We start from the raw sequence: 26,531 nt of genomic DNA, 5'->3' as shown, positions 1-26,531 counted from the left end.
TTGATAAAAACTAAGATGCCCCATACCAGGATTGCCCCTACTTTCTGGCAGCACTCAATCCTTGAACAGACCCTCATTTCCTTTAACCTACTCCAAATCACCTAACTCTGATTCCGATCCTATAGCAATCTCTCCTAAAATCCTTTGACTGGATACCATTGGCTCCCCATAGTATACAGACTCCCTTATTATTACAGGTAATAAACCTAATTCTGCTAACCTGAGGTAATTTTTGGCTACTGGGCATCAACTCTCTTTTAAGCAAATATTCTCATTTGATCATTACAAAAACCCTAATATAGTTTATATTACTAATATTATGTTACATAAAAGAAAACAATAAATGATATATTAATTAATAGTAAATAATATATTAACTATTTTATAGGATACATAAGCTTATGGTAGTTGAGAGCTCTGCCCAAGAGCTAGTAAAGAGCAGAATAGGGTTTTATCCAGCTAAACCACCAAAGATAACATAGTTGAGCCAATAGGGGTTAAACACCATACGTGATTGTATTTTAGGAGAAAACAAGCCAATGAGAAACATATCCCGGCTCTGATATAACAGCTGGCTCTGCTATGGGGGAGAGGGGCTAGGCAGGGGTGGGGAGGAGTGAGCACTAGAAGAAATCTAAACCATGGTCACAAACAGGTAGAATGAATATATAACCTATCCCAGCCAGGTCCCTGTTAAGAGTGAAGGAGGGTGATTAAAATCATAAAGGATAGGCCTAGCGTGAAACTCTCCCAAGGTGATCGGGTCACATGGGGACTTCACAGATGGGGTTACGGTAGTTGGTGTTAGAGCCTTCAGGTTAGGGTAACAATCTGAGCCTCAGGCCTCCTGCCCCAACTCTCCGTGGTTAGGAAAGATGGGGACCTGAGCAGAGTACAGGAGAAGCCATCTACATATGCCATCTGCTGTTAGACCCATCCCTTCTGAGGAAAAATAATGTGCTGTCTAGCGTCCAGGGTGAGAGAGGCTTGAGGGTAGGGCTCTGGAAGAAGTGCTTTGCTTGTTGGCTTGTATTACCTATGGATTAAATAGATCTCTTCATTGTTTAAGTGCCTAACATGAAGAGAGCTTAATTTGGTCAAAATGTGCAGGTACACGGGCGCCTGGGTGGCTCAGTCAGCTAAGCATCTGACTTCGGCTCAGGTCATGAACTTGTGGTTCGTGAGCTTGAGCCCCGCATTGCATTAGGCTGTCTGCCGTCAGCAAAGAGCCCGCTTCAGATCCTCTGTCAAAAATAAATTAACATTGGGGTGCCTGGGTGGCTCAGTCAGTTAGGCGTCTGACTTCGGTTCAGGTCACGATCTCACAGCTTGTGAGTTTGAGCCCCGCGTCGGGCTCTGTGCTGACAGCTCAGAGCCTGGAGCCTGCTTCGGATTCTGTGTCTCCTTCTGTCTCTGCCCCTCCCCTGCTCATGCTCTCTTGCTCTCTCTCAAAAATAAAGATTTAAAAAAATTAAAAAAAATAAATTAATTAACATTAAAATACGTGCAGGCCCAGGTGACCTAGAGGAACGATGGGCACACTGATGTAGAGATCACTAGGCAAAAACCTCAACGGGTCATTCTAAGTTTAGCTTTTAAAAATCCCGAGTTTATAGAAAAGAAACAAAAATGAACAAATCAAGTTTCTGCAGTTTTTCCAGCAAAGTGAGAGACCTCATTAATATTTCAAGTAGACTATATCTCCCAACTTTTTACTATATGCAAAAATTTTTAAGTAAAAGTTCTTTGAATTCTCCAGTATTCTAGTTACTAGTAAGTGAAAGTGTCTTTCATAACTCAAAGGGCATTTCAGAATCTTACTGTGTTGTGGGAGTTTGCAATTAACTATGTCTGTAGCTGGTAGAGACTTTTCATCTCATCTTGGAAAGTCTAATCCTTTTACAATTTGGCTTTACTAGAAATGTATAAGTTAACTTATTAACCTACTGCCTGGAGAGTTGGAGCCGTGGATACCGTCTATATGACCTAATATCAATGATTAAACTGGCATGCAAAAAAAGATGAGAGCAATGTGTTCTTTTCGGAGATATGCAGGCGAGCTCACAGGCTCAGGAAATGTTAGAAGAAATACATACAGAAAGACCATACAGGGCACCCTTGCCCTTTAACAGAGGAGAAAAGCATAGCGCAGGGCGACGAGAAGACTATTTAGAGTCACACAACCGGGTTACGTCAACTAGCTTTGTCACATCAACTACCTGTCAGCCAACATTCTTCTCACTCAGCTCCTTGCTCGAGAGATCAACTCTTCTTTGCAAGCTATTGTTTTCCCATTTCTCACGAGAAAATGATATCCTTCAGTCATGGTCTTTGGTAATGTGGGCTTGCCCAAAGTCACTGAATATATTTCTCAGGATTGACAGGTGAATACCAATGGGGGGAACCATCGTCCCTATAATCTGCAATCTGAAGTGATTCTGTAGACCAAAGTTACCTCAGAAACGGACCACCGATGAATAAGAACACCAGTGTTGAAGGCACTTACTTGATGGCGGCTTGTAGCTTCTCACACAGAACGGTGAGCACAGAGACAAGGTCATCACAAAGGGACTCAACTGTTGACCCTTCAAACAGAAGAGGTTATAAGCATTAGACATTGGCAGAGGGCACTAGAAGCTTCCCCAACAGTCCTTCCCATCCTCGGCTTTTGATGTGTTTGGGAACAAAAAGGTGGTGTTCAGATGCTGAGCCTGCCTTAGGTCACCAGAATCATCATAGAAAATACAAGTATTCATTTCTGAAGTAGAATACTGAAAATACAGTTAAGAAAATGATAGATGTTTCTTATCATACATAAGACTCATTCGCACTTAACAAAAGATACTTTGATTAAGAAACAACACAACTGACCACGATTTTCTCAATATTTAGGCCAGCAGACTACCCATGTATCGCTTATTCTGACCTTTGGAATTTCTGGGTCATTTGACCACACTTGAGTGGTATCAAAGAGAGAAACGTGGCCGCGCGGAAGAAACTAAGGAACCAGGGAAAGAGGGCACAATAACTTAGCCATCACCTTCACTACTTTTCCTATTCGTCTAGCATCCTCAGGGCACAGGGTTGTTAATGGAGCAACCAACGTCAGAAGAAATGATTTTCCCTCCAAACATATTCATGTCCAGAAACCAGCAACCAATTCTCACAGAAGCACTGAATGTACTGGAAAAAAGGCTGACATTTAGAATCTGCTCAAGTACTGGTCCACAACTTGCTGACCGCATGAGCTCAGGTAAGCTCCAGTTTTCCCTTTGGCAGAATGGGGACAAACAATCCCAACCTCACAGAATTGTTGGGCCAAGTGCAGTAACAAATGGAAGCATTTGCTTTGCCTATAACAGACTCCTTTAAAGAGCTATCCAAATGCAGCTAGGTATTTGATGAACGTATAGATGAAACAATGACCACGAGGTCAAGGAAAATGGAGGAAAATGGCAAGAGCATAAGAGAGGAAAAGACCATAAAGTTGGAGGAGGACATGGAAGAGAAATGGCTAATCGTCAGAATTCATGACCTTCGATGCAGGAAGAAAACCTGAGAAATGACAAGGTACAGTGGTAAGACACAGTTACAAACAAATAAAACCGTAAGTAGCCCCAAAACTCAGGTTTAGGTAAATGTCAGTGAGTCCGTTCATTTTTCACTGATGTGTATTTTTAAAGATCTGTCTTTGACCAAGAGGACTTGAACCTCTTGTTTTGGCTTATGAAACCAAAGTGAAGATTTTATGGGAGCTGCAATTGCCCAAAGAGGGGAAAAGTTGGGTGGGGCCTGTCACTGGGAGCTTCCACAGGTGGCAAGATGCTGACGCACATTCCGGTGGGTCTGTGGCCTGAGAACCGAGCAAGGGGCGATTAAAACAACACGCTCGGGGCGCCTGGGTGGCTCAGTGGGTTGAGCGTCCACTTGAGCTCAGCTCGTTTGTGCCCTGCATTGGGCTCTCTGATGTTAGCACAGAGCCTGCTTCCGATCCTCTGTCCTCTTCTCTCTCTGCCCCTCCCCCACTCTGTCTCTCAAAAAAGAAACAAACAAACAAACATGAAAATAAATAAACAAAACAACATGATGCTCAAGCAATGCCTTCAGAGATGGCTTGACATCTTTCTCATTTCCTTCCTTCACTGTTTCTCTTAATTGTGGCTGCTTGGCTGTTTCTCTCTGTCCCTCTCGTTCCCCTTTTCATCCTCTCCTCCCCTTTTCTTATTATGAACAAGCGAAAATATCAAAGAAAAGCAGATTTTCTAGTAGTGTTTAAATTACTGAATAAAATCTGAAATAAAATATAGCTCAATTTTTTTTAATGAGATAATTTGGATATTCCATACCTCTTTCAGAAAACAATACCACCAAACTAAAAACAAAAACAAAAAACCAACTGCTTGGCAATTTTATGTAGACCTTTGTTTTTCCTTTTCCTCTGGGTCAGAAGGAAATTCCCTACCTTGATTTCGTCTGTTATTTAAACTGAGCTGTCTGTCCTGTAAGACTCCCTGTGTGGTTCCTTTCTATATATATTTAAAAAAATGGCACTTCATAAACTTACTTCTGGTGCAATAACCCTGTGCCAATCAGGTTTCCATAACCTTCCATCCAATTCTCATTTTACCAATGAATAAACCCGACTTCAAGGAGAACAGCAACAACAAAAAAAACCTAGGCTCCAACAGGAAGATGTATGAAGAATTAATATCCTTCGGATAGTTGGTACAGAAAGAGGTGTAGCTGGCATGGGGTGCAGGGACAGAAGGGAGATTAAGTAACAGCTAATGAATTGCCAGTAAGGCAAAGGTAAGCCGAACCTCCGAGAACGGTGAACTAACCTGGGAGCTCCCACTCATCTTTACACCCCCAGTGCCAAGCACACAGTTGGCACCCGCTTCTTAAATTGAACTAGCAAAAATCGAATCCAATACCTTGATTCCTGAGTTCCTGTGGGACGTCCGGGTTTTCAATAATCTAGTGAGGGAGACACACAGAACAATTAGGAGATTCAGGCGTGACAATTTCCGACTCTTAGGCAACGGAAAATTTTAGGAAACAAATGTCATTCTGAGCGCTCTGGGGCTCAACTAACTTACCTAAGTGCACCCTCCAGGTCTTGATAGGATTACTCATGGTATTTGTGAAAAGACTCTGATGTCTGGAACCGAGCTCATCAGTTCCAAAAATAGTTCATTCAAGAGTCCACAGTCTTCACAGAAATTTAAGCCCGTTATGCACTTTATTTACGATTCCAGGGTGCGAGCTGGGACTTAGAGCCATACCTATGTAAACAGGTTACCTTTGTACAGACAGTTTGTCCCAAGGTCACAGATTACACTTTGATTGGCACCTAATGAATACAGACTCTTAATAATAAGAAGGATCAGGTTTCTGAACTTTAAAATACAGGTTCAAAGATGACTGCTGGTCAGAAGCACTTACTTCCTATTTGATGGGGGATCATATTAACTTCCAACTGTCTGACCTGACCAACCGCTCTGGGCTGTGGCTAGGCAGGTGTAGAACTATCGGGGTAGAGACAGAACCTTGCGGGAGGGGAGAACAGGAAGGGAAAGACGTTTACCATTAATTAGGCTCACTTCCTATTGCAAAGAGAATTTAGTGACTACTAAAAGGAGAGTAGAAGCCTCTTAGGTGTCCCCATATCTGAGCACTGGAAAAGAAGAGAGCATTTTCAGGCTAATCAACTACCAGACTTGTAAATCATCCCAGGGCACTTTTTTGTTTTTCAAACTTGTTACAGGCACGCATCTTTCCTATTCTTTGTTCCTCAATTTGAAAGCTCAGCTGCTTCCATAGCATTCATTGTGAAATGCCATGTCAATATCTACAGCTCAGTAAATGGCTAAATACAAGTGTACAACAGCATTTTCTGGAGGAAATACATCTGAATCGTTTTTAAAGGACAAGAGAAACACTACCACCTACCCCTTAAGAATTTACGTGAGGCATTTTTGCTTTTTGAAATTAGTAACTTGAAATTTCACAATGGCTTTCATTATCTAAATAATTCAATAACAAAGCTTGATAATAACTCCGGGATCCTGACGATACAAAATCAAACTGCATAATCTTTCCTGGGAGTGGGGATAGACATTAGGTTGAAGATACCGTTGGACCCTTGAACAATATGGCGGTCGGGAGTACCAATCACCCCTTATGGCTGAAAATGTGTGTGTAACTTTTGACTCCCCCAAAACATGACCACTAACAGCCTATTATTGGCCAGAAGCCTTACCAATTACAAAAATAAGTCAATTAACACATATTTTCTATCTTATGTGTATTATATTCTGTATTCTTATATTAAAGTAAGCTAGAAGAAAAATGTTATTAAGAAAATCATAAGGAAGAGAAAATACAGTACTGTATTTGGAAAAAATCTGTATATTAGTAGACCCAGGCAGTTCAAACCCATGTTGTTCATGAGTTAACTGTACATTTCATGCTAATGCTTTTGGCAGTCTAGATTTATTTTCTTTTCATTGTATTTAAGTATTCCTACTTCTGATATGGCCCATGATGTCTTCCTGTGATGGGTCATGCTACATATCTTCCCCAGGTAATGTGAGGTTCCCATGGGAGAACATAAACTCTCCTTCAAATGAACCTCACTGTGCCTATAGACCTCTTCCCTTTATCGCCATTCTTAGCTGACAAAACTTATGTCTCTCTCTAGTTGACATCACAAATGCTACAAATATTAGGATCCTGAGAATTGTTTTTCTGGGACATGGACACATCTCCGGGGACTGCATGAGTAATAGAAAGGAAATAACAGGAAACACTAATTTTCCACCTAATTTGGGATCTTGCTTCAGGCTGGGTAAGTCCAGATGGTCAGTGATGAGCAGGACCAGAGGGCTGGTTAGACATACAATACCAGGGACAGAGGCAGATAACCCTGTCAGTTTTTATTTTCTTAAAGATTTTATTTTTAGGCAATCTCTACACCCAACATGGAGCTCACACTCATAACCCTGTGATCAAGAGTCCCACACGCCACCAACTGAGCCTGCCAGACACCTCACCATCTAAGTTTTATCCAGACCTCTACAGCTTTACCTGTTACCGTTCTTATAGAAGAACAACATGAGCCAACAGGCTAAGTCATTTTACTTGAAACCAAATACCTCCCTACTTAAAAATTTAAAAATAAGATTAAGTGAACTAACATAATTGAAATCACTTTGAAATTACAAAGTTTCATTTAATGGTTCCTCTTAAGACATTCAGATATCATTTCTATTATAGTATTTCGTCATGTTGCCATTTAGCAAGGATGAACTATGTATGATTAATATAAGATTCTCAACATCTTAGGTTTATCTCTAGTAAGATGTGTTTTTAACAATTTTTTCTTAAATGTTTTTTCCCTTAGCATGTTTTCCATTTACAATTTGAATTTCTTCTAAACTACTATTCCCACATTATCATACTCAAAATCCTAGTATAAATGAAGTAGTTTTTAACAAAAGGTAAGCTAACGTCATGTCAAGATAAAACAATTTTTTAAAAAAAGAAACTTAGGCTTCGGACATAGCAAACATTGAAAAAAAAAGTCAGTATTTGCTTTTTCAGATTAGTGTGGTATTTTCAACACTGGCTGTTGCAGTCACAGTTAGGAGCCTAGGGGTTCAGTGATGGTTCTTTCACTGATAAGCTCATTCATTTTAGATTTCAATTTCACCTCTCTGGGCTTCATCTTCCTCATCTGTAAAATGAGGGCTAAAAGAATTTGACTAGGTAAGCTGGAAGGTTCCACTCAACTCTATAAATTAGAAAATGACTGAAGGTAAAAATTAGAAATGATTTTAAGTGAAACATGAGACCTTAATTTCTATAAAGTTAATTCATGAGATGTTTCAGGCTGCCACTGAGATTCCCTATTCTAAAAAATAATAAAGTGTTCAATTCAGAATACTTGCAGATTTCAAAAGAAGTTTAACCTGAATTCTTCAGAGGCAGATTTAAAAAACTAACCACACACCTATTTTGAACAGGAATCATCTCTTCATTAACATTCCCAAAAGACAGGATATACAAGAAGCCAGTTACGTTTATATTTTTCCCGGGAATGCTCATTTTAGACAATCTGTTCAAGTTTGGATCAATAAGCTCTAACTGGCTTTGATGACAGAGAGAAGTCAAATCCAGCTTCTCCCCCCCCCCCACCCCAATCCCCCATGGTACCAGCAGGTGAAGGAAGACCCCCCTCCCCCCGCACAATCTTTTAGTTAACAGAGAGAAACACAGACACCAAACCTTAAAGCATGTAATTGACTGCTATTAACTTTTCCTAATTTTGAATTCACTTCTGATACTTCTTAATATATCAGTCCAGTGTTTTTATATAAAAGCTTTCAATCTGAGTTTTAAAAAATGATTTAAAAAGACAAGTGAATTATAAAAGAACGACTGAAAAAAGAGTAGAAACCATAAAGAGAAACGACTCTCAAAGCTTTAAACAGGCAAAAATATACTTAAAGAGCTTAATTTATATGAATCGATGCTCTTCTAAACCAAGCAAGCCCTTCCTACTGTTTCAGTAGGAAGCAGCCCCGGCAGGGGGTGAGGGAGGGAGCGTCTAGGATGTGGAACACACAGCATGCAGTTACACAGAGACACCGGCAACATTGCTCACCGTATTTTCCTGCCTTTGTCGTAACTGTAAAGCCAAGTCACCCAGCATTTGACTGAGAGTTGCCCGCACAGCCGTGTTTATACTACGCTGGTGACAGCTACATATGTATGTTTCAATGCACACCTGGTAAAGAAATAAGATAGCAACACACACGCTCTGTAGATAACAGTTCATTACCAACATGCTTTGGAATTAACGGGAGAAGCTATTAAATCCTCCTCAAATAGAAAGTCAGCCTGATTTAGGACTAATTATCCATGAGTGCTATAAATATTTACAATCCCGGAAAATCTGTTTTTAAGCCTATAGGAAAACTAACATTTTCCTAAATATTACCACTCTTAGAAGCTTATTATTCTGAGCATCATAGGAAGATGCAAATTAGTGAGTTTTAGATATGCCAGATAATGCTATCTAGGGCAAACTCAGGTGGCTGGAAATTAATCAGGAAAAGCTCCTTCCATGGCAAAACAGGAACGGAATGTATGAGCTTCTGAGTTATGAAGGGTGGGAAACGGGTTAGTGAATCCCTTTCTCCTGCACTATAAACAAGCTTGATCTTGGATTCACTCTCTAGCTGTGACCTGCAAACTTGCTAAAGGTGGACCATCGGCTACGTGACGGGGCAGCATGGCTTGGGGTGAAGGTGTCTCTTAATTACTCAGCTGCATCTGAATTGGGAAAGCTGTGGATGAACTTCACAAACCTATGAAAAGTCACAGGTTTGTGTCCCCTGGGTGAACCCTGTCATTGCTCACAGCCTCTGAGGGACATTTCCCAGCTCTGTTCATGGGGTTTTTACAGAAATTCTGGTTCTGACATAGTTGCAACATGGGAGCTCCTAAGCCAACGTGACTGCACCCATAAAGGTGGCTCTCATCTTCTTGCTCCAAGGCTGACATTTGAGAGCACAGACTAGCCTCTGGACTGTTCCAAGGACTCCTGTGAGACAGAAATGCCAGCCAGTATCCTGCTTCTACTCCCTGTCCTGTATCTGCGAAGCAGATTGGGTTGTGCGAGTCTGAATGTCTAGTTGGACCTGAGAAGATTCCCTGGTGGCTGCAGCTTGGAGGAATTCCAATTTGAAAAAACAATATCCCTCATGTGATGATGATGATGTTTAATGTCATGACTTTTCAGGTTTTACTCCCTGTAATTCTTCCGGAAGCTATAGGAATGGGTGTCACAATAAATACATGCTTTTAATTTATCCACTTTTCTCTATTTAAGGTATGTCATCTTTTCAGTCTACTAAGTTTAGACCCACAAAAAGACAAAGGAGGGATTTAACGTACCTAAATTATTTTTCTACAAATAGCTCCAAGATTATCTACAATGAAAATAAAGTGTTCTCACCTAAATGGCAAATTTAATTCGATGGATGATAAGCGAGATGGGAGAGAGACTAAGTGTTGACTTTTGTTGCCTCTACTGCTTAAGCTGGAGCTTTCTGCCGGGTGTCACTGTCATAACCTTTTGGGTAAAATTAATGATGTAAAAGTAAATACTTTCTAACAATTTAATTTATCTCTCATGAAATGCTTGATAGTCCAGTGAGCATTTAAAATTCATAAATTTATAAAAAAAAATAAAACTCATATATTTATTTGGAATTTGGGTCAGATTAATTCATTTTTAGCTAAAACACAAAAGCAGATTCCAAAATATTTATTTTTCAAATTACCACTGAAGGGCATGTCAATGTTAAATTCATTTTCTCAAATGATCATGGATCATAATGTACTTGAAGGCACAAGTTATACATACTTAGGAAAAAATGGGTCTTAATCTCAGGGGGCTTTTACGTTGCATGTGATGAAAAGACACACAAACCTTGCAAAAACATCCAAGCGGGTGGTGTTTCACTTCGACGAACCAAATTCTCTGTGGTGTACGTAGGCACAGCAGTACGAGTCGTGCCTCAGAATTTAAGTTTTCTTTAAATCCTACATTCTCCCCAGAAATCTTTATAGCTGTAGATCTTTAAGATCTCTGAGCTCTGACATACGTTTAAGGGGAATTTTGAAGTTGTGGAAACAGTACAGATAAAAGAGTAGCTATTTTGAGAGCTGACCTCCTGCTCAATAGAAGCACGATTCTTTTTAATACCGAGAGCCTTACCCCCCATGCGACCTTCCTGCAAAAAAATTGTATCAGTCACTTTAGACGTGTGAAGGAAAGCACAAGTGAGGAATGGGGTTTATGTAACATAAACAGTACAGGATATGGACAAGAACCTCCTAGAAACCAAATGCGTTTGAGTTTTAGCGTCTCCACCATTTCTAGTGTTTTATAGTTGCTACTATCAGCGGTACAATACTGGGAATGACTCATTGCGTGTTTGCTCTGCTTTGAGACGTATTAATCCAAGAAGCTCGTTCTGCTAAAGTTGGAGGTATAAATACTTTGATAAAAGAGTATCCTTTTAAATATAACAAGACCATGTACCTGATAATATCACTACCTTGAAGTCCACAGAAGGAAACGCTCTATCAGCTACCTTGACATCTTCAGAGAAGCTTCTCTCACTTGCTTCGTGATAATAATAAACTGGTAAACCAGTAAGGTTCTTCAAACTAGGGTTTCCACGATAAACCTGACCACTATATTCAAGGCCAATGATTTTTCACTTTGTGCATGTTTTTCTGCTCTACCTTGAGGTAGTGCTAAAATGAGCACATTGAATCAGAGAAGTTAAGAGAATACCAAGTCCAAAGGCAGGCTGAGTTTCCGGGAAAGGACTCATCAATTTCTTCTTGCAGTATCTCCAATATCATTTCTACCTCCCCCCTGCCCTTTGCTTTCGTAGTGCAGAACTGACATTCAAAAAGGCCCGGTCCTGTATCTCTGCCAGAGGCTCAAAGGGCCAAGTCAAATACCTTGTGAAAAGCCACAGGCCCCTGCTCGCCAGGGAATGCACGAAGACACAGGGCAGTGAGGAGTTCCGTAACGCACATTTTGACCATTTCATGCATTTGTGGACATCCAGCTTTACGGCATGCTAAACACAACTGAGAGCAAAACCACAAAGAGTTAATGAAGCAAAACAGACCCCCACAGGCAGAAGGGAAAAAGAACAAGAGGACGCAAGTCTGCAAGCCATACGTAAGCAATAGAAGTTTTATGCCATCAAGTAAGCGGACTGATAAATAACAGTACTAGGTTAAACCCGGGGTAGTATCACTATTATGAAATATGAAGCAGCACAGTAGAATGGAGTAGACATTCAACACCGGCCAAAGTGATAACAAATTTTAAAGAAGCTGCCACAAGAGACATTTGTTTAGCTTTGCAAAATACATGTGATATGATCTTTGGGTCCTATCTGAATGGGGTTCGTGGCACAGCTTTGTCAAAACAGGGTTTGCTACTGAGTAACAAGTTCCATAAACAGAAGAGCTAGTATGTTTTCAACTGGAAAATTTTTGTGGAGACGGAAAATAATTTACAGTGATAAGAAACACCGAGATCAAAAGATTAAGCTACAAGAAAGCAGAAGAAATGTCTTTTTGTATAGACTATGAAAGCTTATTGATCACATTCAAAGTCTAAACTCTACATTGAATCATCATGACAACTCAGTGGCCAACCCGTTTCCAGGTCAACAGCTGTAACAGGTGGGTATGTGACAGAAGTCACTTCATCATATGGTTCCTGCTGATGCAAACACACACACACACACACACACACACACTCACACATGCACACGCACACTCACAAAGTGAACTAAGATTATTTTATGATTCCTAAGAAATGCGTGTGCCAGTAAGTCCGATTGTCATGTTGGGTATGGAAATTTCCTTTTGGAAAAGCATACGCAGACAACTCTGATTGTGACTTCCCTCTTCCGCCTCCCTATTCTTCTTGGCTTAAGCTGGCATATAAAAACAGCTTAAGACATCCCAGACCTTTAATTCGTGCACCTTGATCTATAGAAGGTCTACTGAACTCTAGCCTCTGGCCTGTGAACCCATCCAAAATGAAGTACAGAGGACGTCTGCAGTGTTGTGTGTGGCTTCTAACTCCAAGTTTTTTCAAGAGCTATGTAAATCCGAGGTTACAGGCAAGTGTGGAAATGTGTTGCAAGAAGACTAGTTTGCTCAAATCCCATCTGGCAACAAATAACCAAAGAACAGACACCTCAAAGGAGTCAAATCAGAGTCAGTAAAGAGACGGGCCCACAAGGAAGAAAAGGGTTTCCAGAAGGAAAAGTGGAGACGTTCCTTAGAACAGGATTTCCTTCCTTCAGTGGCCTCAGCCACCCTGAGACAATGGTCTGGGCTCCCTTGACTGGTTTTCTTGCCAGGAGGTGGGGTTACTTCTCCCAGTTTTAGAGAGAACGTGACAAATAAGATGCTTCCAAGATAAACTGGCCAGATCGCCTGTGTACTTTTCTCCTGGATTATACCTGCAGACTAATCTGGTCCTTAATTGTAGAATATTTTATTTGCTGTAGGTCTCGCAAATAATGCTACCACATTAGGCTTAAAAAGAAAAAAAGTATCACTGAACATTTCAGGAGTTATAAGTCAGCCCGTTCTAAAAAAATATATATATATTTTAACGACAACTAGTAACATTAAATCGGAATCTTTGGTAGCAGGTCTTCAGTCTCAATGTTTTTAAACTCCCCGGGGTAAGAAGTGGCAATAAACTAAACTATAAACACATAAACATAAACATATAAACATCCTCAAATGTTAACATAATGCTCAAAAAAGATAAATGGAGTATCACTACATAAAGATACCCAAGAAATGGCATATGCCTAACAGTCACTTGAATCTGTGGTCACACACACAAAAAGTAAAATTCATCAATACTTTTGCTTCACATATGAAAACACCATACCGCCATTTTCTAACAAAGCGCCTTCGTAAAGACCCAAGGTGGGTAAGGCTCCTAAAAATTTCAGTTGGCTGCCGACATGACAATGGCAAGATTCTACTAACATTTTCTAAGACTGACAGTAGTGATGAAGCAATATAACATGGTGGTTAAACAGCCCATATTTGAAATATAAAAAGTCTGAATTGGAATGTCTCGCTGTAGAAACTTGGGCAAGCAAATGACCCTCACTTTTCTTGGGATTCTTTATCTATCTTGGTTGTGGCAAAGATTAGAGGGGAATGTACAAAAAAACCATTTTATTGACACGCCCTAGGGACTCAACAGCTAGTAGCTAGGGTTGTTAGATGTTCTGATTAACCAGTGTTTTGCAGTTGAGGGATAGATGGATAGATGGAGTGAAAGAGGAAGTTCCCTGGAACTAAGAATCTTAAAGAAAAGAAACAATGATCTTTGAGACAGACTTTGCTTGAACTTGACAGGATCAAAAACTGGAAGTTTCCCGTGAGTCAGTAATCAAACCAGCAAATACACACTTAGGAACAAGGCTTTCTCACTTTGAAAAATCCCACAGAGGAGCCTTTAGCATATGCCTGAGAATATTCTCCGAATCTTTCTAATGGAAGAACACTAACCATTTTCAAATTCGCTCCCCAGAGCTCCTGGCTATGGTTCCTCTTCTTCCTTTACCCAAAGACCTTGGCAATTTTTACTCCCACAGCTTTTTCCAATATTAAGGTAACTACCCTTGGAAAACTCGACCTATCTGCTAATTTGGGCCTCATACTAAAAGAAATCTTGGTCTAGCTTTCAACCAATGAAGAGAAGGACCATGTATCCATAGGGAGTTTTATTTCTGACTGTATTAAGAAATTGACCAGAAAATACATGTTGCATTTTTCATAATTACCCATTTTTAGATTTGACGATATTTCTTCTTCCTCCTGTATCATGGAAAACCATGTTCTGAAAAGCTTTCATTATTATAGTTTAATTAAGCAAGTTAAAGTTAGACGTACAAAGGAAGGCTGCCCTCTTATTTACATTTTAAGTGCTTAATAATCCTTTGATAGTTTCAACAGTGCCTTGGGGAAATGGCCTCATTTTTCATACTGAACTACACACCTCCATTTCCTGATCAACAGGTTTCAGGGTAAACACTGTTCTTGAGTAAAAGTCAATGTACGTCAGAGTAAGAAAGAAGAGAATGTCTGGATTCTTTCTCAAGATTTCCACGGGAGTTGTAAATGGTTGGTTTGAAGGTGTTTTCATAAATTGCTTTCCTAGCTGTATCAAAAGTGACAACAGGAGAAAAATTTTTTCATTCAATTAAAGACTTATTTTTATGAAAAATCCAGAGACGACTAAGAAAACTTCCAGCAGCTAAGTGGTAGTTTTAGGCTAAAATGTCCTGCTTACTTGCTTGTTGTGTTTCTTTTTTTGAAGGAGGGAGGGTGCAAGTGAGCTAGGGGGCAGAAAGAGAGAGAATCCCACAAGATGCACAGAGAAAGACAGAGAGAGACAGAGCTCACCCAGTGGGGCTCAAACTCACGAACTGTGAGATCATGACCAGAGCCAAAGTCAGATGCCTAACCAACTGAGCCACCCAGGTGTCCCTGTCCTGGTTTCAAAACAGAGATGCAGATTATTAAAGGCTCAATGAACAAGTACAAAGCACTTTGAGAGCCTGCAGAATTACCATTTGAATAAGTCTACTGAATACTATTAATTTTTTGTTGCGATATAACTTTCTTACATAGTTAATTTTTTTTGATGATGATAAAGCATTTCTTTTTTTTTTTTTTTTTTGAGGCAGTTTTTTTTTTTTTTTTTCAAGCAAAGGTAGGCACATAGTTAGAAAAAACTCATATGGTACAGAAAGGTCAAGCAACCGCTCCCTTCCCTATCTGGTGACCCTTCCCAGTCTGCCGGTTCTGTCGGGGTTTATGCCTCACTTCCTAGCACAGTTCTTTTTTTGAAAAAGCATTTCTTAAGTGATTTCTATAGTGAAAACTGAAAGGCCGTGAGCTGTTGTTACGACAAATTTGAGGAAATATAAAGTCTGGTGAGAAAAACGTTTATCCCTCTCTTGTGCAGCTAAATTAAACAATGATTTCAGATGACTGTACTATTATTCTTTCTTAAATTAGCCTTTGTATTATTCGCCTAATAATCTAATATTTGTCACTACCGATCCATATGCTTATATTTATAAATTGTTGCTATGTTCTTCATATAAATAGGTGTGCTCATCCTGTGCCAGATTACATAAGTATGGGTGGGGGTGGGGGCATGCCCCTCCTTTCAAAGGCTGACAGTGGGCCTTAAGGTGAAAACACAAGGGGACAGCTCTGTAGCAGATTAAACTGTTAAAGCCTAAGAAATATATTTGATATTTATAAAGCACTGACAAATGGGAAGGGAAAAGTGGAGGTGATCTGGTGGGAGAGAATGGAAGATAAAGGGACAGGAGAATCAAAGTTGGTACTTATCGAGGGCATGCTGCTGCTGGTGGGATTCCATACATGGGGGCCGGGGCAGGGGGGTTTGAATGGCCACGCAGAGATAAGGCAGCTCTCCCTGGGTTTTAAACCATTTAAAATGAGAGTATACTGACATTTATGTGGGGCACTGCTTCTCAAACGTGAATATGCACATGGACCCCAAGAGGGCTCTAATTAGAAAACAGATTCTTATATCATGGGTCTGGGGTGGGGCCTGAGGTTTGGCATTTCTAACAAGTTCCCAGGTGCTGCTGATGCCTCTGGTCAGCACACCTCGCTCTGAGGTTTTAGAGGACAACAGCTCATGTCATCACGGCTTTACAGAAAAGCTTGGTGGGAGGGGCACCTGAGTGGCTCAGTGGGTTAAGCGTCTGACTTCCGTCATGATCGCATGGTTTGCGAGTTCGAGCCTCGCATCGGGCTCTGTGCTGACAGCTCAGAGCCTGGAGCCTGCTTCTGATTCTGTGTCTCCCTCTCTCTCTGCCCCTCCCCAACTCATGCTCTGTCTCTGTCTCGGAAATAAACATTAAAAAAAATTTAAGGAAAAAAAAGAAAAAAAAAAAGAAAAGCTCGGTGGGAGCAAGAAGGGCCATCATGACCGTTGCTCTCTACTTGACTTCTACAGCACAATCACTGGGGAGCTGTTACAGAATGTGCATGCTCAGGTCTGCCCAAGACCAAAATACTCAGTTTCTGGGACAGCCCTAGCCATCATTTTTTTTTTTTTTTTAAGGTTTCATCATTTTATTTATTTTTGAGAGACAGAGCCTCAGCAGGGCAGGGGCAGAGAGAGAGACACTGAATCCGAAGCAGGCTCCAGGCTCCAAGCTGTCCTCACAGAGCCCAACACGGGGCTCAATCCCACAAACTGTGAGATCATGACCTGAGTCAGACACTTAACCTTCTGAGCCACCTAGGCGCCCCTAGGCACTTATTTTTGCTAACATTTCCCAGGTGATTCTAATGGGCAGCCTTTTGATGAGAATCACCAACATAAAAGCAAGTCCTCCAAAGCTTTGTGACTGTAAGTGTCCCATACGTGACAGTTAGTTTGGGGAGTGTAAAGAGGAAAAGCCAAAATTTACTTAAGCAACTACTGAAAATGGCTGACCTTCTAATGGCAACCTTTTGTAAGCCTGTCCCTCGTTCTGATCTTTGATCACTGTTAGCAGTCAAATGGTGCATACTACTCTTTTCATCAAAAGACACATTTTGAAGACAAAAGGCAAGATTAGTTTAACTCCAACACTGTGTCTGCACGGTATTCATGCCTGAGCCTAGTTTGGGATGAAGCGGGGGTAGCCTCGTTGAGGGTTCCTCCCTTCACAGAGGACAGCAGCAGGGCCTCCGTGAGGTGGCCCTTCCACAGCCAAGATGGCGGTCGTGCGTGCTACACAGTGTGAGGGGAAGAAGCGCAGTCATTCTGACTGGTCTCGCATCCCGGTTCTACCCCTTCCTAGCGGTCTGACTTTTGGGAAGTTGGCGAACCTCTATGTGCCCGTGTCCTTATCTGTCAAAAATGGACAACAATATTCCCTGCTTCACGGTACTGTTGTGTGGATTATAGGATTTGCTATAGAGAAAGCTCTTAAAACAGAGTCTGGCACAGAGTAAGCACTGAATAAATATTTGGGACAGCTAGATGACGTGGTCTTTGAGTTTACAAACTTGTCTCTTGCCCTAGCAGGTGCCATGATAGGTTTTCATGCGTCCGCAGACTGACCGGTTGTGAGAAAGAATGGCCACAGATGAGCCCAGAACTAGAACTTAGGCTGGTGGAACTACGTTGAGTTGGAGCCAGGCCTCGTGGATACACGTCCGCTATTCTCCGCATGGGCTGCACTCTCCAGAGTGTGTCTATTGTTGGCTTTTCGATTGGCGCAGCCGGGCAGAGTGCAGCTCGGGCCCTAGATCTGCGATGCTCATTCATGCTCGGGGGTCACCCTGCCTCTCTCAGCGGACTGGCTTGTCCTTCCCAAGGACTGGCCACACAGAAGAGTGGATTCCCACTCTCTGGAAGCTGATGTCTATGTCAGGTCTATACTAGCAATTCTGCAGGCTACCATTTATCAAAAGCGCTTCGAAATGGCGACTCTCGTGGCTGTTACAAAGCAGCCTCCATACCCCTGCTATGCCGGAGGACGTTCCAACGTGTCCAGTCCCCAGCGCAGAGTGGCAGATCTAGTGAGGCACTGGCAGGGTCAACCATGTCCTGCTGGGAACGGGGCGGTGGAAGAATCCGCTTGTGGGTCTGTGGGAGAGGCGGGACCTAAAATGTCATCTGGGGGCCTGAACACCGTGAGGGAAGGCACCCGCCGTCAAATTCAGAATGGAAAGTTTATTTTTAAGATCTCCACCAAGCCCTTCCTTCAAAGGAATGTAGGCTCAAGCCTTGATCGTGAGCTATAAAGTCCGAGCCAGCGTGGGAAGCGACACACTTTTCTGTGATGGGCTGAAGCCTACTTTGCTACCCTCACGTTGCTGTTGTGCCAGGTGGGGGACTCTCCCCCAGCAACGGGATCGCAGAGGACATGGAAGAGGAAGCCAACTAGTTACTGTTGTCACAGGAGGCTGGCCCGATCGATGCTCCATCCTTTCAGGGTCCTGGCCGGGCCAGCATGATTCAGTGGCACTTGGCCATCATCATCAACCTGCAGCTCCCTCAGGGACACGGCATGTCCTGTGTGGCTGGACCTGCGCGAACAGCTTCTTACGCGGATTCTATCTTCCTTGCCTAAAGGGCACACCCACACCACGAGGCAGGTACTGCCATGCACACTGCTTTCACAGGGAACAAACACTGGGTCCAGGGAGGTAGCCAAGGCAACGCGGCAGGTGGGTGGGAGGTGGGAGAGCCGGGATTGACATCCAAACGCTGCTACTCCAGAGCTCGGCTTCTTGCCACTGAGCTGGAATGCCTTTATCTTTATATTGCTTTGGGGCTGAGATTTTTTTTTTTTTTTTTTTTAAAGCAAAGAGTTTTGTTTTTCCCGTATAGGTTTTGGTAGAGACCACTGTGTTTTGAACTGTTATTCCATTTGGAAAGGCCTGCTGAATCTTTACACTGGTTTCTAGATGCCCTCAGCATAAACACCCTTAACCTGGCTGGTTCATGGCCGTGTGTGTGTCCACTGTTCCGGAATGACATCTTGAATCTTTCAGATTCCCGTTCACAAACTGGTTCCCGCGAGGAATGCTAAAGGCAGCCTACTCTCCTTCTTGCGAGCAGCTTGGGGACCCGATAGCCTCTTGAGGCTCTCCCCTCTTAAGGGTCCCGCAACAACCTGTGCCCCCTCCCCAAGCTCCGTCAGCAGGACAAGCTGCTTCTCCCTTCTTGCCCTTCACATGGCAAAGGGCTAACTAACACAGGGCTCTTACATGCCGGTACTATTTCTTGCTCTAATCAGAAACTGTCATTTTATTTTTTTAAGTATATTTATTTATTTTGAGAGAGAGAAAGACACACACACACACACACACACACACACACACACACACGTGCCTGAGTTGGGGAAAGGCAGAGAGACAGAGACAGAGGGAGACAGAGGGAGAGAGACGGAGAGAGACGGAGAGAGAAGGAGAGAGAAGGAGAGAGAGAGACAGACTCCCAAGCACTGTCTGCCCAGAGCCCAATGTGGGGCTTGAATTCATGAACTGTGAGAGGGAAGGAGGGAGAGAAAGAGAGAGAGAGATTGATTCTGCACTGTCTGCACAGAGCCTGATGTGGGGCTCAAACTTGAACTGAGATCATGATCCGAGCCGAAATCAAGACTCAGACGCCTAACCAACTGGGCCACCCAGGCACCCCAGCATTTGTCATTTTAAAAGGGAACCTACATGGGGTACTTAAAATAGATTCATACAAACAAAGGGTAGGTCGGTAATTGCCAGGGGCTGTGGGGAGGGGAGAATGGGTAGTTCATTGGGTATAAAGTTTCAGTTACACAAGACGATGAGTAAGTTCTAGACATCTGCTGAGCAACATAGAGCCTGTAGTTAACTTTACCACATCAGACACTTAGAAATTTGTTAAGGTAGATTTCATCTTAACTGTTCTCACCACATGCGCAACGAAAAAATGAACTTGAAAATAATAAGAACACTCACAGGTGTCCCTTAAAAATCAACTGAAAAAAACGACTGATATTCTATTTCTTTACTTACATAGAGTAAAACATATAAATATGTTAAAGAGAAGTGTTCTATCTATATAAATATACACATTTGGGAATTTATATTGTAGTGCAAGGTCAGCTAATTGCTTCTTTTTCTTTTGATAGATACATAAAAATGTTCAGTGTGCTCAAAAATAATTTTCTCCTTTCACTCTTTGATACCACACAGTACCATAAAAAGCACATGTATAGGCCAATATAAATAATACTCGTGATAATGGTAACTATGTGAGTTGATGGATATTTTATGCAGTTGCATTGTGGTAGGTTCTTTCACAATGTGTATGTCTATCAAAACAGTGAGTTGTAGACTTAACATATGTAGAATTTTTGTTTGTCTATTACCTCAATAATGAGAAAAAGAAAAAAGAAGCCATGTCCAAAGTGCTCAATATCAACTTGTTATCCTCAAGACATGGTAATCATTACTGTAAAAAAAAAACAAAAAAAACAAAAAAAAACACCCACTGATAGTTAAACTTTTTCTTCATAATTTCAGAATTCAGAATATCATTGCCTCTTTGAGGTCTGCATGTGTACTCTTGTCAAAACACATGAATCCTGAAGATACTCGTTTCAAGAAATGGTAGGAAAAGTAGTCTAAGTGTATTAAAGTATAGCTTTGGGATGCTGACGTTTCCAAAAGCCAAAGGCATGTGCCAGGCATTCAAGAAGCCAAGATTTCTGTTGGACATACTCTTGGAAGTGCTGGAAGGTACAAAGGACTCAGTCTGCAACACAGATGGAAAAGAGAAGGCTTTCCAATGATAGTCACAGAATGTGTTCATCGGGGCTTGGGGGATGGGGATGGAATTTCATCGGTAAACATGTCTCTCACTTTTGTACCTGGTTTCTTAAAAACCATTTTTAAAAATCAATTGCTTCTCAATTACCCTTACGAAAAACAGACTGGGAAGGCAGTGCTAGGTGTGATACCCGGGTGTGGCAGTGGTGGGAGAACCAGTACTGTTATTTCCATTTTAAAGCCTCCAGTTAAGCAAACCAAAGCATGCAGAGCATGACGATCGAGCATGATGGCACCCACAGCCCGCTTCCTATAGATTGATTCCTTAGTGGGAATTCCCCCATGGTAATGATCAGAAAAGGGCTCCCCCCACTGCCGGGCTGCAGCTCCAGCCCGGTGCTTAAGCAGGCTGGGAGGTAAGGCAGCTGTGCGCATGCACCAACCGAGCAGAGCAGCCGGTGGGGGCTGGGAGAAGTGGGGCACTCACCTCTGCGATCTTCAGCACTGCGCTCCCATTCAGGTCAAAGGTCGGGGTGTAGGTTATGCAGAGTAAAACCTTGAGCAACCGGGAGGTGGAGGAGGAAGGGAGAGAGAAGGGGTTAATTTCAGAAATAAACAGAAATACGGTTTCACATATCATTTGTGCAGCCCCGCTGTTTTACGATTCCTTTGTTCTTTGCTTTATCTAATGTTTCTTCCCGGGCCGCCTCACTGCTCCCTAATTAGTGGCCACACGTCGCCGGATAAGACAGAGACTAAATACCATAAAAAGCAAACGCAGAGACCCTGTCCTCCCAGGGAAGGGCCACTGCAAGACTGGCCAGCAACCACATTCCTCAGCAACTCTAGGAAGTCCGTCCAATAAGAGCAGGCTCAGTGCTAGGCACAGTGTGCAAATTATCTAGGTTGATAATTTTGAAAAAGATATTTATTTATTTTGAGTGAGTGAGAGAGAGAGAGAGAGAGAACAAGCAGGGGAGGGGCAGAGAGAGAGAGAGAGTCGCAAGCAGACTCCATGCTCAGCCCGATGAGAGGGGCTAGATCTCATGACCAATAGATCATGACCCGAGCTGAAATCCAGAGTCGGATGCTCAACTGACTAAGCCACCCAGGCACCAACTGCCTTTTTTTTTTTTTAAGTTTATTTGTTTTGAGAGAGAGAGAGAGAGAGAGAGAGAGAGAGGGAGGGAGGGAGAGAGAGAAAGAGAATGTATGTGTGTGTGTGCACGTGCCCATGAGCGGGGATGCAGAAAAGAGAGAGGGAGACAGAGAATCCTAGGCAGGCAAGCAGGCTCCGCACTGTTAGCATGGAGCCTGATGTGGGGCTTGAACTGATGAACCATGAGACCATGACCTGAGACGAAATCAAGAGTCGGACGCTTAACCACTGAGCCACCCAAGCGCCCCTAGGTTGATACTTTTAATAAGTGTGATGACTACTGTCCTTGTTGCCCTGATAAGGAAACTGATGCTCAGAAAGATTAAATAAGCCACCCAAGACCATACAAGTAACAAACTGTACAGGTGAGATTTGAACCCAAGTAACCGGACTCCATGCCCTGAACCACCATGTAATCTGTCTGGTCCTCCTCCTAGACCCAGGCCTCATTGTAACTTTTCTGTTCCTGTCCCCTTCCCAAATCCACAAGGGGTTAGAAATTCTTTACCAGGCACTTTCCTCTTCCCTGTAACTTCCCCCCATATGCTGCCCAGAGTTTACCTATTTATTAGTCTCAGGTTCCCCTTATTCTACAAGATATATAGACAGTGAATTGCTGACGTTTGCAAGATCTTCAAGGACCATTAAAAATTTCACTTTCTACTTGAAGAGCTGTCAGATAACAGATTGATAAAAGCCTGTGCCATTTGAAAAATCATTTCTAACTTTATAGATAAGAGTAGATAAGAGGCCAGACTCTCCCTGTCCTTTGGCTTCTGACGCTGTGACTTTTCTCGCTGATAGCCTGAGGGACAACAGTGTTGGTATCCGCTCCTTAATCTTGAACCCAACACCCGTGTTCCGTGCCCTGCCTGCAGCTTGGCCCTGTCAGTGGGGATTGCCTGAGGATGTTTCTCATCGGGTTCTGCACACTTCATGAAAGAAGGCTGAAGCCTAGCAAATTTACCTAGTGCAGGATATGCCCCTAATCAGCACCCCAAAAAGTGCAATTGCCAGATGGGATAAGGAATCCCTCCTAGTCCCTCCATCTTCGTTACTGGCCCATCCACCCTAGGAACAGCTGCTCCTTCAAAGAAAGCAAATATGTATGCGATTAAAGAAGGAAGAGGGGATTTTTGCCCATTTTCGTTACCAGATTAGATAGGTTCATTGTGGATCAGTTCCTTAGTCTTTTGATCCTTAAGGTGCCTGCCACTCAAGAGTCAACTCCAGATAAAAATCGTCCCATGCCAGGCAGGCTGACAGAGAGAGACTGTGGGAGCAGCTGCCCTCAGGCCTACTGGGAAAAGGCCTCCTTCTGTCCAATGACTATCTTTGGGGGTTGGGGGTTGGTAGACAAGTAGTGAAAGCTGAGGACAGCAGTGTCACCACAACGTAAATTGGCCCGGGGTGGGGGAGGGGCTGGGGGGGGGGGGAGAGGCCACGTCTTCTAATGCCTCTGTACTTGGTGGTACCCTTGCCCGAAACCCTCCCACGCTGGCTCCTCATATGGCTTATTTGACTGGTTTCTTTCAGGTTTCCACTTAAATGTAAATCCCTCAGAGAGACATGTAGTCTCCTCGGACCACCCTCTCTAAAATGGCTGGTCACATCTTGTTTCAGGACTTTAGAGCATATACCAGTCTCATGAACAACTGGCTTGTTTACTTATTTATAATCTTTCCATTAGATTATAACATTCGTTGGGCCTCTGAAAGGCCCTCAAGGCTTTCTCATAGGGTGCTTCCTTACTTTGAGTTTTTGCTATCTCACAGTTTCCTTTCTTTGGTTCCTTCCGTTCCCCCACCTCCCCCCTACCCCCCGCCGTGATTCATGGCAGGTGGGTGGGAGGTTATGAGAGACTGGCTGGTGGCGGTGGTGGTCTGTGGAGATGGGAGAGGACTTGTCCATCTGGGCTCTTGGATTTGTAAGTATTTACAATAAAGACCGGTGACTGGCAATACTTTACAATATGGAAATAATAATGGCAAATGCTTGTCTAAACTGGCTAATTATTAATGTTACTTGTGAGACCGGTGATCGACTTTCTGCCTTGCATTACTCTGTGCTTTCATACAAGGTACACAAGAGTAGATGTGCAATAGTCTGAGGGAAGTTCAGGATCCCCGTACCCAGCAAATGCTGACAGAGTTCAAAAGGTCTTTGAAAAAAGGCTCTGGCCATTAATATCCAAAGACCCGCTGAGCTGACTGCAAAAACTAAAAGCAACCGAAAATAACGAAACGGACGTGAAGCGCGTTAACGAAGCCAGCTCCTCAAGCTCACGCACGGTTTGTTGTGTTGGGAGCACAGCAGCTTTTAATCACAGGGAGGGCAGTGCTCGTGGCCCCTGTGACTCGCACAATATAGACAGAGGGCACGGTGTCCAGCGAGGATGATGCGGTAGACAGAAATGATGTACCCAAACCATCAGTGGAGAAATGGTTGGTGTGCCCAATGCCTAGCCACATGAATTCACTGGATCAAAACACAGATTGGGTGTAGGAAATTTAGGGGGCGGCAAAGAAATGTAAAGCACGATGAGAGGGCAGAAAGCTCAGATTCACATTCAGAGCACACTGGCCCTCCGGGAAAATAAGAGCAACTAAACACTGAGGGCAATTCCATTAAAAATACATCCCTCACGGGGTCATTAAAATATATTGACCACATCATCACTGAACAGCAGGAACTCGAGTGATCGGCAGCATGTTGCAATCCAGCTTGCTTGCACAGCCTCCATAAATGAGCTACAAGGATAGGAAAACAGGCACAAAGTGTTCCATGAAATGGGAAAAATCATTGCAAAGGCTAATAAAAATTCCAATCATTAAAAAACAATAATCGAATAGCTACTATGTGCAAAAAAGCAACCCCTCGATTTAAAATGTGTATACAAACTCTGGATAAAAAAAAGATTGGGCCAGAAAGGAGAAAGTGAAGCTGATTTATCGTAAGAACTGGGCCTAAGTGACAAGAAGCGGGGAAACGTGGTCACCTTGGGAACAGAGGGGACAGATGTGGACAAATAATGATGACGAGCATAAGGTCAGAGGTATGTTCTTCTGATCATGAATACCCTGGATTAACCCTCTCCCAAGGGCTTCTCATGGCCACGATTGGGGTCTCTCCATCAGCAGACCTGGCCCTGGACCATATCATGACACAGCAGGTGCTGTGATAATCAGAGCTAAAACACAGTGTTTTAGTAACACGACTGTGGCATTTGATTCAGTGCCTAACTGCTGGGTGACTACATTCTCTATCCCCTTATCTGTAAAATCCACCCCCCCCCCCACCTCGCAAGGATATTTAAGGAACGAATACATTAAATGATGGCGTAAAACAATAGTGTACATGATGCATCTATGTCCAGGGCTGTCTTCTCACAGAGGTGAAGTAAGTCTCCATTTGATGTAACTCATCGTGGCCATTCTAACAAACGACTGGGTGCATTTTAAGTTAAAAAAATCAATCATGTTCAAAAACATAAATCTTTTGGAGTCAGCATTCTACTAATTGTTTAGAGTAGTTTTTTTGTTTTTGTTTTTTTTTTTAGTTTATTTACTTATTTTGAGAGAGTGCGCACCCGTGCGCGTGCAAGCAGGAGAGGAGCAGAGAAGAAAAAGAGAGAGAGAGAGAGAGAGAGAGAGAGAGAGAGAGTCAGTCCCAAGCAGGCTCCAAGCTGTCAGTGCGGGGCTTTAGGCAGGGCTCAAACTCACAAACCTTGAGATCATGACCTGAGCCAAAATCAAGAGTCGGGCACTTAACTGACTGAGCCACCCAGGCGCCCCTGCATTCTGCTATTTATCACTGCCCCAGATTCCTACTACCCAAAGTCCTTGTCACTCTCATGTGGCTTCCCTTTCTCCCTCCTTTACGGGCTCCCTTCAAGTCAGTTCAAGTCATTATTCACTAAGAGTCTAACTGCTGTGGAGTCACAAATATAAAAAGCAAGCACAGTCTTCAACATCAAGGAAGCTCATCTACCGGAGAAACTCACGCCTGCATACTGTCCTTCAGGGCTGGCTGCGGTAAACGCTGCTTCCGTTTTGGAGGCGAGAAGACATCGTAACTCGGAGAAGAGAGACTTTGAGGAGGAGAGTACACACGGGCAGAGCACCGATGCAGGACAGAACAGGGAGGGAAAGACATATCGAGCCAAGGAAATGCCACGAGTAAAGGCACGGACATGCGATGGTAGAGGCCAGAGATGGTGCTGGAGCCGTAGGCTGGGACCTTGTTGCGTGTCAATTTACGTGCCCAAGGTTCAGCGTTTTGCGCGTATTGTTTCAGGGCTGGCCAGTCCAACGAATCACAAATAAAAGCAGAGGTGCTGAGCCAAGCTATAAACGGGAGTGATAAAAGGAGACGCTTAACGAGGTGGAGATAAGGTTGAAGACAGAGCCTCGTCACTCCAGTAACAATGGAG

General features: G+C 42.8%; 1 protein-coding gene across 6 annotated transcripts in view; it reads right to left on the bottom strand.

Annotated features, from left to right (window-relative positions):
- The window catches only part of ARFGEF3 (ARFGEF family member 3), a 183,751-nt gene that overhangs the window by 96,120 nt on the left and 61,100 nt on the right, over positions 1 to 26,531 (bottom strand). For 3 of the 6 annotated variants that reach the window (XM_058735422.1, XM_058735425.1, XM_058735426.1), the window contains 4 exons: positions 21,428 to 21,496; positions 11,548 to 11,679; positions 4,935 to 4,977; positions 2,507 to 2,585 (listed from right to left, as the gene is read on the bottom strand). In XM_058735422.1, the coding sequence (XP_058591405.1) occupies positions 2,507 to 2,585; positions 4,935 to 4,977; positions 11,548 to 11,679; positions 21,428 to 21,496 (323 nt within the window). Of the gene's footprint in view, positions 1 to 2,506; positions 2,586 to 4,934; positions 4,978 to 8,668; positions 8,792 to 11,547; positions 11,680 to 21,427; positions 21,497 to 26,531 lie in introns of all 6 variants that reach the window. The other 3 variants (XM_058735423.1, XM_058735427.1, XM_058735424.1) reach the window with 2 other exon arrangements.

This window comes from Neofelis nebulosa, chromosome 6 (assembly GCF_028018385.1).
Source record: "Neofelis nebulosa isolate mNeoNeb1 chromosome 6, mNeoNeb1.pri, whole genome shotgun sequence".
NCBI lineage: Eukaryota > Metazoa > Chordata > Mammalia > Carnivora > Felidae > Neofelis > Neofelis nebulosa.
The sequence above is the reverse complement of the archived record's forward strand: the minus strand, read 5'-3'. Positions and strand labels throughout refer to the sequence as shown.